This window comes from Panthera uncia, chromosome D2 (assembly GCF_023721935.1).
Source record: "Panthera uncia isolate 11264 chromosome D2, Puncia_PCG_1.0, whole genome shotgun sequence".
Classification (NCBI taxonomy): Eukaryota; Metazoa; Chordata; class Mammalia; order Carnivora; family Felidae; genus Panthera; species Panthera uncia.
The window spans coordinates 66085286-66097547 of NC_064818.1; the positions used below are offsets into that span (position 1 = coordinate 66085286).

The 12262-nt window shown below is 34.5% G+C and overlaps 1 protein-coding gene across 4 annotated transcripts in view; it reads left to right on the top strand.

Moving 5' to 3' along the window:
- The window catches only part of SHOC2 (SHOC2 leucine rich repeat scaffold protein), a 109163-nt gene extending 102401 nt beyond the window's left edge, over positions 1-6762 (top strand). For all 4 annotated transcript variants that reach the window (XM_049645742.1, XM_049645741.1, XM_049645743.1 and 1 more), the window contains 3 exons: positions 2029-2166; positions 2493-2610; positions 4658-6762. In XM_049645742.1, the coding sequence (XP_049501699.1) occupies positions 2029-2166; positions 2493-2610; positions 4658-4866 (465 nt within the window). In that variant the 3' untranslated portion in view covers positions 4867-6762. The remainder of the gene's footprint in view (positions 1-2028; positions 2167-2492; positions 2611-4657) is intronic.
- The last annotated feature ends 5500 nt before the right edge of the window (positions 6763-12262 follow it).

Below are 12262 nucleotides of genomic sequence, written 5' to 3' on the forward strand. Positions count from 1 at the left end.
AGTATTACTTGGCAATCAAAAAGAATAAAATCTTGCCATTTGCAACTACATGGATGGAACTGGAGGGTATTATGCTAAGTGAAATTAGAGAAAGACAAAAATCGTATGACTTCACTCATATGAGGACCTTAAGAAACAAAACAGATGAACATAAGGGAAGGGAAACAAAAATAATATAAAAACAGGAAGGGGGACAAAACAGAAGAGACTCATAAATATAGAGAACAAACAGAGTTACTGGAAGGGTTGTGGGAGGGGGGATGGGCTAAATGAGTAAGGGGCATTAAGAAATCTACTCCTGAAATCATTGTTTCACTATATCCTAACTAATTTGGATGTAAATTTTAAAAAATAAAATTATTTAAAAAAAAAAAACCAACACACAAAACCAAAAAAAAAAAAAAAAGAATCCTGTATTGTTGTCTACCAAAATAATTCTAGATTCCTCAGACTGGCATTGAGAACCTTTCATACGATTCTGGCCCACTTTTACATCCTATTTACCCATGTATTCTTTTATTTACTAATTAGATTGTTTTCTTTGTTGGAAATTTGTGCGTGTTTCTAACTCTGCACATTTAGTCTTACTGTTCCCAATATCTAGAATGCCCTCCCCTCATCCCTTTAATTTTTTCTTTTAAAAATTTTTTCCATAATTAAAGATTCATCTTAATGTTCTCTTTAGTCAAGGATGATTTCTCCTGCTTTTGAGTCCCTAGAATTTTCATCCTTTTGATGAAAAAGCTTACTAATAGTAAAATATTTTTTAAAAGTTTCCTCTGTATCCGTGTTTTTAAAAAAAATCTAATTTCTTTTTTTTTAATCATTTTATTTAGTAAGCCAAAATAGTATGGCATAATGGTTAAAAAGCATGAGCTTTGAAGCAAGACAGATCTAGGTACAATTCCACTTTTATCTCTATGGATTTAACTTGTCCAAGCTTCTGTTTCCTCAGCTGTGAAATGAAGAAGATAGTATTTACCTCACAGGCTGTAGTTAGGATTAAATGTGATAACACACATACGCAATGCATTTAGTGCCTTGCAAGTAGTAAACTCAATAAATAATAGCTATTATCATTATTACCATTATTTTTTGGTCTTATTACATATGTTCATTTTACTATGTATGGTATAACTTTGGGGAAAACAAGTGGGCATAAAATATTAGCCCAAAACCTTACGTAGGTCTTTCCATTCAGTGCTCTTTTCACTGTCCCATACCTAGTATTGTCTCCCTACTTTCTCCACCACCACCACTGTAATTTCTCTAAGAAGAGGAACTATCTTTTTCAACCACTTTTTTCTCTCTTCGGTGTATTACAGGATGGCTTGCAATGTAATAAATATACCATAGCTAATAACTGTAGGGCTTTGAATTAGCAGTTTAGAAATCAGTTGTTAACCACCCTTAAATGATAGTTTGTAAGGGGTTTTGAACAAATAAGTGGCTTCCTATCAGATTCCCATTGGTAATCATTCAGTATCAAAACACCATTAACTATATGAATTTTAGTGCAAGTAGTTAATTTTACATTTTTTTGTAATATGGTTAAAGTTAAACTTTTGCTTTCATTAGCTTTGACTTAAAATCTTTTATTTCCAGTAACTATGGTGGTTTTTTTAAGAATAGTAAATTATGGGGCGCCTGGGTGGCGCAGTCGGTTAAGCGTCCGACTTCAGCCAGGTCACGATCTCGCGGTCCGTGAGTTCGAGCCCCGCGTCAGGCTCTGGGCTGAAGGCTCGGAGCCTGGAGCCTGTTTCCGATTCTGTGTCTCCCTCTCTCTCTGCCCCTCCCCCCTTCATGCTCTGTCTCTCTCTGTCCCAAAAATAAATAAAAAACGTTGAAAAAAAAATTAAAAAAAAAAAATAAAGAATAGTAAATTAAATGTTTTATGTTATATAAATGAACATTACCCTTAATATTCACTGTTTAGAAAATTAGTAGTTTAATAAATTTTAAGCCACACATGGTAATATATAACTCCCATTTCTTGAGTTACTAAATACTGTCAATAATTTCTCTTAGGTTCTAATACTGTCAAACAATCTTCTAAAAAAGCTTCCCCATGGTCTTGGAAACCTTAGGAAGTTAAGAGAATTGGATCTAGAAGAGAACAAATTGGAGTCCTTGCCAAATGAAATTGCTTATCTTAAGGATTTACAGGTAAAACATTATCCTGGTGATTTTATAGTTCTATGACTAAAGTTTTTGGGGTGCATTCCAAATTGTGCATTTTTCTTAAGAATTTGATCTAATTCTTGAATTAGAGATTTTTCTGTTGTAGCAGTAAGGCTCAGTTTTATGCTTATGTAGCCTGCTTTTTGTTTTCTAACAAATGATATATTTTGAAAGTAAAATTTATTGAGTGATTCTTACCCAATCTAATTTACTTATTAATTTCTTATTAGTTTAGTAGATGTATTGTTTTACATTTACATCAGTAGTAAGGAATATATATGTATTTCTCTTTTGTTTTGTTAATCTTTTAGAAATTAGTCTTGACAAACAACCAGTTGACTACCCTTCCTAGAGGCATTGGTCACCTTACCAATCTCACACATCTAGGCCTTGGAGAGAACCTACTTACTCATCTTCCTGAAGAAATTGGTATGAACCTTTTGGATGCTTGACTCTGTACTTACTAATTTGCTCTTGTATGTTCAAGCAGTGTTTCAGATAGGACAAATCTGTTTTTGTCATCTGATGTTACATCAGAGTCAAGATTTTTTATTTTGTATTTTTATAGAGCACCAGTTCTTAGTTCGTTGGTTAGTTTTGGTGAGATTTCCGCATGGGGTATTAGAGTTAATATTTTATTTGAGAATGTTTTAGCATACTTACATTTCCAGTATTTAACCTTATTTTAGAAAAGTTATCCTCTGTTTCCTCTACATTTAAAAATTATATAAACTTGAATTAAATTAGTAATATCCAATGCCAAAAGAACATTTCCTTATGAGGTTTTAGGATATTTGATTAAATTAATATTTGACAGTACTTTCAAATTTTCTAAGTGTTCATATCCATTATTTCATATAATCAATATGACTACCTTGAATTTTAGGCAATTCAAGTTGTAACCCCATTTTACAAAGAGAATCGATTGAGGTCACATTATAGTTCTTAAATTAGTAGTTTCACGCATTATTTTCTTGCATATATACCATGCTGTTTCAGACGCTTTTTAGAATAGTGATTAAGAATGAGTTTGGAATTGGGGTGCCTGGGTGGCTCAGCTGGTTAAGTGTCCGACTCTTGATTTCAGCTCAGGTCATGATCCTCATGGTTGTGAGATCGAGCTCCATGTTGGGCTCCACTCAGGGTGTGGAGCCTGCTTAAGATTCTCTTTCCCCCTCTTCCTCTGCTTGTATGTGCACGTGCTCGCTCTCTCTCTCTCTCTCTCTCTCTCCCTCCCCCCCCGTCTCTCTCTCTCAAAAAGAATGATTTTGAAGTTATAATGTAAATTATACTTCAATTAAAAAAAAAGAAGTAAAATAGACCATTCAAAATCTGGCCGTGCTGCTCATTGGCTTTATGGCTTTGGATAAGCCATAAGCCTTTAGGTTTTCTACTTGTGCAAAGGAAGGATGATAATAGTAACTTCTCATAGGGTTGCTCTGAATATTAAGTAAAATCTTAAATGTGAATATCCATTACCCGGTAGCCATTATTTTCATTAGTCTTCTGCATACAGCTATCAAATATTACAGATTTTTAAGTTTAAAAATTAGAAAACACTGGAGGTGACTTCATTTTTAGTATGTTTATTCATCTAGCCTCATGTGATTGCAGGAGACATTTGCCTACAAAGCGTGAATATCCTAAGAGAGTCTAAGATAAATTTTTCAAAGATTACATAAGTTGATTTTTGGCTTCCTGTCACATATGTGATAACCTCTCTTTGTGAAGGATTTATATACCCAGTAACAAAAATCTTTCCACATGATAAATTTATTAGTAAAAGAGATTATCACAGTATCTATAATAGGAAAGTGATGATAAGCACTGATTTACAATAAACTTACCTCTGGAGTTTTGAAAAAATGCATACCAATGCCAAGTTGTTCTGAACACAATCCTTGGAGATACAGCATGTATGTTAAAAAAAAAAAAAAAAAAGTTTAAAAACCTACCATAAAGGAAGAAATTCTGGTTTAATTGGTATGGAGTGTGACCTGGATATAAGGGTTCTTTAAATTGGCCCCACTTGATTTGAATATGCAGCAAAATCTAAGACTGTGGTTGTAGAGCTTTAAAACTAAGAGACAAGAGGAAGAGGAAATATGTATTCAGTGTATATAATGCCCACATCATTCCCAATTGAATTTCTAAAATAGTAATGAATTAAAAAAATTTTTTTTTTAATGTTTTCTTATCTGAGAGACAGAGAGCAAGCAGGGAAGGGGCAGAGAGAGAGGGAGACACAGAGTCAGAAGCAGGCTCCAGGCTCTAGGCTCTGAGCTGTCAGCATAGAGCCCGACGTGGGGCTCGAACCCACGAACAGTGAGATCATGACCTGAGCCGAAGTTGGACACTTAACCAATTGAGCCACCCAGGTGCCCCTAAAATAGTAATGAATTTGTTTAAAAAATAGTAATTGATTTTCTTTCTCTTTTTTTCTTTTTTTTTCTTTTTCTTTTTTTTTTTTTTACAGGTACACTGGAGAACCTAGAAGAACTGTATTTGAATGACAACCCCAATCTACATAGCCTTCCCTTTGAGCTGGCTCTTTGCAGCAAGCTTTCAATCATGAGTATTGAGAACTGTCCACTCAGTCACCTTCCACCTCAGATTGTTGCTGGGGGTCCTTCTTTTATCATTCAGTTCCTAAAGATGCAGGGTCCATATCGTGCCATGGTCTGATACAAATCTGCTGGTCCCACACACTGTTCAAAAATAGACTGCCATTAATGTTTCATATCTATATCTGTATCTATTTATGTAGATATCGATATATTTGGCAGATTTATAAAGACTGCATTATGTGTTTCTGCTAATAGAGGAATCATAGCCATTTAGATTTTTTTTTTTAATTCTGTACAAAAGGCTTATATAAGTTTTCTTTGCTGAACTTGATGGATGTTTTTCTGTTGTGTAATATGATAATGCCAGTTTGCTTAAAACATTTGCCAACAAATTATGAAGTTATTAAATTTAAGGGCCAGAGGTAGTATAGTTACATATACTTTCTCTTAGCAAAAATAATGGACAGTTTTGTTGCAACTTTTTGTATACATTTTCCCCTTACCAATTGTCAGATCATTATAGTATTATAGGCCTTAAAAGTAGAATTTTTCTTTAACTTATTTTGAAATTTGAGATTTAAATTTTATATATTGTTTACAGTCAGAGTAAATCACTGGATTTTTTGTTGTTGTTGTTTGATTTGCTCTGTTTTAATCAGTGAAATCTAGTTTATATCCTCTGCTAAAGAATTTGCATCAGCTGGTTTAAATATTAAAAGATATTTGCTTGTTGAAACAACTGGCAAGTGAAAAGATACAGTCAAAAATTCTAGAATTCCTTTAATTGTGTTTCTCTGATCAATTGTAAAGCAAAATATCTGAAGTGAGTCTTTAGGTTGGGGGGAGGGTATTGAGACCTTTTCTAGTATAAATAAATATCTTTTCTTAAGTTTGGGGGAACAGAAACTTGTAGTATGAAAGTTGTCACTCCTGAAAGTTGCAGAATGACAAAAACTAACATTAATTTGGCAAAACAAAAACAAACCCTACACACCCATACACACACACATTCTATATATGTATATACAATGCTATATAGATATGTATTTATTATATCATAAACTACAATAGGTAACTTTAAGGATTTCTCCCTAGCCTTGTACAATGAAATGAATGTTTTTTCTTTGAACACTGCAATATATGTATGTTTCAAGGTTATTTAACAGTGTACTATGGTTTTATATCTTGACTTGCCTTGTACATCTTTCAGTTCTGGAATATCTGCGTCTAAGCACAATATCTTCACACTGTGCTGTATTGCTGCTGAACTAAATGCACTTTTCCCCACATGTGGGGCACTGGCTTCAAACAATTCAGTTCAGTACCTTTGATTTTAATCTCATCTTTCCTTTCTTGGTAGTTGTTAATACAATTATGGAGAAGAGGCACATTGTATAGAAGCCATTGACAGTTCAGTGGAAGTTCTGTAAGATGTGCATGTGCTATTTGATACATTTTCTTTTGCTTTACTGCTTTTAAGGCTAGCAGTATTGTAAGTGTGTGCCCCTTATACAGTAATCTTACTTTTGGTAGTGTCAGCCTAAGTCGATTTAATTATTGAAGAGACAGAGCAAGTGCATTCTAGATATCATCCTAGAAAACACTTCCCATATAACGAATATTATGTATAATTAAGTATTGCTGCTTGGTTTTCTTTTTCTTTTTTTTTTCCCATTTAGATGGGCATTGTGTTTTAAATAAAACCATTTTTTAATTGAAGCTGTATTAAGGTAGAAATTTGGAATGTTTTGCTTTTTCTGGCACTCAAAATCAAGACTAAGTTTGTGGTTGAACCTGTATTCATAATTGGCAATTTTTTAAGGAACAAGTAAGAAATGGAAGGCAGGTGAAGATATAAAACCCTAGAATGCTTAAATGTGCTGTAAAACTATTGTAGATGTCACTGGATTTTACCAAGTAATATCCTTTCTTCTTTTTTTCCATCTACTGTGGCTTTTCAGTTAAAATTTTGTTTATAAAAGGAATTTGTTTATTACAGCTCTATATGCCTGTGTGTATGTGTGGTTTTTTAAAAAATATCCTATCCAGGTGTGTTTATGTATAAAGATGATAGAACTTGAACTTTAAAGGCAGTAACCTAATGTCTTTTTTTTTTTTTTGAGAGAAAAGGTTATTGTTTCTTAAAAATGAAAATAGATTTGATTTTTAAAACATTTTGGTTCCCCTGCTGTCATTTATGTTAGTCTTCAACAGAAAGAAATGCAGAAGGATCACACTCTTAACGTGTACAAGTAATGTTCTAGGCAAACCATATATAGCTGAGGACTTCTATAAAAAAGTTGTAAGAAGTATAAAACATATGTCCTTTTTAAGGCTGCTACCTTGTAAGAGCCCATGAATTTTGTTACTTCTAACAAGAAACTAAGTGGACTCTAATTGGGATACCCTTATGAAATTGATATTTAATATTTAAATAGTTTAGGGATACTGTTCAATGACTACATATAAGCAAATACTTTTCCTGAAACTGCAGTGGGACTCATTGGCATATCCAAACATTTTTCTTTCTTTTGAAGAAATCAGGTTTAAGTCTCTCTGTTAGGCTCAGTAAGTCTAAAAAAGGTGGGGGGGGGGGGGTTAGAATGTTACATTGTAAAAAGTTGCTCTAAACTTTGCTTTTTGTTAATATATAGTAGCAAAACTGCAATGACCATATCAACCAGTCCTTTTGTTGATAGTTCAGTACTTTTTAAATCCCATATGGTTATTTCATACAAAAAGGGGGAGATGCTAAATAATTTATGGACTTGATAGATGCACATGAAAACAGAAGATAGAAACTCTTGGAGGAGAAAATACACTAAACGTTTATTTGTACTTCTATTAAAAGGTGGGTGATAAATTGGAATGGCCTCTAAAAATGTAATTGCATATTTCTAACTTATCTCATTCTAAAGGCTGAATCATTTAAAATGTATAAATGGTTATACATTACAATTTATATAGTCTTTCTGTGATAACATTTGTTACAACTTTTCATGTCAGTTACTGCTAAGCCATGCATCTTGAGTCCAAATTTCAGCTTGCAGAATTTATAATTATTTATCAGTAAGAATGGGTTGTGGTTGAAGTGTATAAAATGGAATGCTTAGAAATGGGGAGCACTATTCGTCATTATGTTGGGCCCAACAGCCATGTGTCAGAACTGTCTCTGGAAAACCAGGTTATATGGTTATTCTTGGGTGATTAACATGAGATCCAAACAAATGGCACAGTGTATATAAACAAGCGAATAAATTCCTGAAATGTCCAAATTTAACTAAAACAAACAACTTATAAAGAAAGGTTTCCTTCTGCCTATACCAGAGGATAAGGATGGTGTACTATATATCTTTGCTAAAACTTTCCTCTTGCTGTGTTCTTTGGTTTGTTTAGACTTTACAAGCCAATTTGGGCAATTGGAAGACACGTGACAGTGGTAGACTCCCACATCTCTGAGAATTCGAATATGAAAGAATTATGATGTTTATACATAAAAGGATATCTTGAGTGTTATGTTTAAGAAAGAATGAAGAGAATGTTTTATAAAATAGATATCTGTACTTTGTTACTGACTAGAATGCCTTCTTAACCCGATTAACACTAATTCCAAGGAAACATTTGTGTGTTTATTTTTAACTTTGAAATAGAAGTTAAAATGTAAGTTTTTGGAGATTTTTAACTTTTAAAACTGAAGTTGGATCATTATTACCTTTAAACAAACTTTACACACTTGTTAACTATCCTGCTGACATTCTGTATTGTAGATATAAACTGTTTTGAATGTAAATACTTGCTAACAATCAAGACTTCACACTGGATCGTAATTTGTGGTGTTTTAGATTGGGGACTTGTTAAGGTTTGATAGGAGGAAGTATTACTGTCCATACTATGAAGTGTCTGCACCATTCAGAGTAGTGTGGACAGGACTGTCACAGGTTTTGCAGGTTGTGCGTTGTGCAACAACACTACACTGGTGGATGTAGTCACATCATAGATTTGCAGTTTTTCAGCAGATGGCAGTAAAGTGCCTCATTCTAACAAAATCAGTATATTATGTCAAATTTCTGACAGATGGAAGTAGAGAGTCTAGAGGAAGGAGCGTTTTTTTCACCCTCTTTTGCCCAGTGGTACTAAGTGGGCTAGTGAGTCTTTGTGCAGATTATCAGAGCTCCAACCTAACAATTGTAACAATAATTGAATAATATTTAAGTTACATTATAAGCATTTTATATGTTATAGGTACTAGTAAAAATGCTGTTGATGCTCTTATTTGGAGGGGCACCTTGGTGGCTCAGTCTGTTAAGCGGCCGATTTTGGTTTAGGTCATGATCTCACGGCTCGTGAGTTTAAGCCCTGCATCAGGCTCTGCCTGCCTGGGATTCTCTCTCTCCCTCATTGCGCCCCCTCCTCGAAATAAACAAATAAAAAAATACTCTTAGAAAGTCTAAGAGGGACTTTATTAATGACCATTATTAATCAGATTTCATATGTTATTACTGGTATTATTTATATGGAGAATTCCAGTGGTCTGATCAGACTTAATATGCAAATAGCATTTGCTTTAGTTGTCTATACCATTTTCTTTAGATAATTTTGTAGAAATTATTCAGTAAGTCTGTCTAGCTAGCACTTAAAACTTGGTATCTACTACTGAAGGGAATATCATGTGTATGGCTCATGTTTTTTTATTTTAATATTTGTCTTTAATAGAAACATATACATAATTTTTCCTTGTTTAGTGTTTTTCTTCTTAGCTCAAAACTCACTTAAAAAAATTTTTTTTAACCTTTATTTTCAAGAGACAGAGACAGAGTGCGAGTGGGGGAGGGGCAGAGAGAGAGAGGGAGACTCAGAATCCAAAGCAGGCTCCAGGCTCTGAGCTGTCCCCTCAGAGCCCTACACAGGGCTCAAACCCACTAACCATGAGATCATCACCTGATCTGAAGTCAGACGCTTAACTGACTGAGCCAGCCAGGCGCCCCTCAAAACTCATTTTTAACAGTTGTCTTGTGATTGCTAAACAAGAATGTTAACAAAGTATTTTGTATGATGGTGTCCTTTGATTATATTTTAACTTGCATGTCAGAACTTGTTTTTAATTAGATACATGATAATTTGCACAGTACAGAGTTTATAAGATAGGCAGTTACAAGATAGAACATTACAAAAATGATAGTATCTTAAAACCATATTTAACAGTTTTGACTTTTTTTTCCTAGTAAAGCTCAGCCTTCCCTTGATGTTTAACAGGACGTATACCGTGGTGAATACTTAGCTCTTCTGAATTATGTTTCAAGATCGGGAGGTATAAAATAGCATATAGAAAATGTACTTTCCTTTTTTTGTTTTTAAGTTTATTTTTATTTTATTTTATTCATTCATTCATTCATTCATTCATTCAGAGAGACAGGGACAGTGTGAGTGTGGGAACAGCAGAGAGAGGGAGAGAGAGAATTCCAAGCAGGCTCTACGCTGCCAGCTGATGCAGGGCTTGAACTCCCGAAACTGAAATGATGAAATCAGAGTTGGAAGCTCAAGTGACTGAGCCACCCAGGCGCCCCAGAAAATGTACTGTTAACCTGAATTATATTGTCCATTATTTTGACCATATAAAAGTTACCTTTTTAAATTATCCTATATGAAGGTATGCAGTATAAATTATGTCTTTGTAAATGTTGTGCCACTGAGTCTTAAAAATTTTTCAGTGCTGCATGTAACTGAAATTGGACATGAAATCAGCCTTTGCAGTGTCCTTGAACTACAAAAATGTGGAACTGAGAGAAGGGACTCTAATACCATTTAATCTGGAAAACTTTAAAACAGCAAATGGCAACCATGAAGTATAGAAAAATAGGTGTACAAAAAATGCACCAAAGTATTTTGTATGGTCAAGAGTGACATTCATTATACTTACTTATATTGTTTACTATTTATAAAACTACCAGCTGTATGGGTTTTTGGTTTTTTTCCTGTTTTGGTTTTTCTATTAGGGTATATAATGACTGTATCGTGGAGATACTGAATTATTAGAGGTAATCCATTCTTTGAGCCTTCACAAGCAAATGCTTTTGTAAGTTTTCATAAGAAAGTCTGCTCTGCCATTTAGGATGTCTTAGTAACTAAAGGAATTGAGCACAGGATTCCTAGAAAAATGAAGTTGGGATATTGGCTAATAAAGAACATTATTTAAATTAATGTTTTTAAATGTTTCATGATAACAACACCCATAAGGTTTGCCCAGTGGAAACTATCTAATTGGCTGAAGAAAAAAAGTTCTCAGGGGAGGCCACAAATACCAGTCCTATGCACAAGGTGATTAACTGTATCCTCTTTCCTCTTAACATTCTTTGGTACATGTTTTTTAAAAGGTCATTCTCGGGGCGCCTGGGTGGCGCAGTCGGTTGAGCGTCCGACTTCAGCCAGGTCACGATCTCGCGGTCCGTGAGTTCGAGCCCCGCGTCAGGCTCTGGGCTGACGGCTCGGAGCCTGGAGCCTGTTTCCGATTCTGTGTCTCCCTCTCTCTCTCTGCCCCTCCCCCGTTCATGCTCTGTCTCTCTCTGTCCCAAAAATAAATAAAAAAAACGTTGAAAAAAAAAAAAATTAAAAAAAAAAAAAAACCTGTATTTTAGACTGCGTGGAAAAAAAAAAAAGGTCATTCTGACCACTTTGAGAAAGAGTGGATGAAGGGAATCAAAACAGAGGCCAAGTGACCAAATGGGAAGCTGTTGGAGTAATCCGGGTGAGAGATGATTGAAGTAGTGGGGATGGAAAAAAATATTAAGGGAGCCTTAGGAAGATATAGTGGTAAGACTTCATGATTGATCTGAAAAAGTGAGAGAATCAAATCTTAGTTCTAGGATTGTGGCTTAAGCATCTGAATGTATTTACTAAACTGGAACTTTGCAGGAGGACCAGGTTCTTCTAGTTTTTTGGGTATGGGGATAGGACGTGTTCTATCTGGTACCTGTGGGACCTCAAGTGGAGAGGTCAAGTAAGCATTTGGATGCTTATATCTGGTGCTTGATAGGTTAGACCTGGAAACCGACAATCCAGCATACAGGTGATAATTGAAACAATTTCCTAGGTAGCTCACGTTGAAAGGGAAGAGAATGGAATCCTCCAGGATGGAATCCTGATGAACTCCAAAATGTAGCTTTTGTGAGGTAGGGAGGGGCCTGGAAAGATTGCAGTAGCTGTAGTAGAATTGGGAAGGAAAGGAGGAATACGGTGTTCAGGAAATAGCCAGTTTCATTCAGAGTTCAATTTGTAAGTTATCAGTGTATTCTTCAATATCATTTTAATTTCTGTACCAGTTTTTCTGGAACTCTGCACTGTCCAAAATTGTTGCCACTGACTAGCTGCATGTAACTATTTAAAGTTAGATTAATTAAAACTAATTAAAATTTAACTTTAATTCCTCAGTCACACTAGTAACATGAATTTGTCAATAACTGTGTATGGTTGCTGACTAATGTATTAATGGAAATACAGAACATTTGTGTCATCAAAGA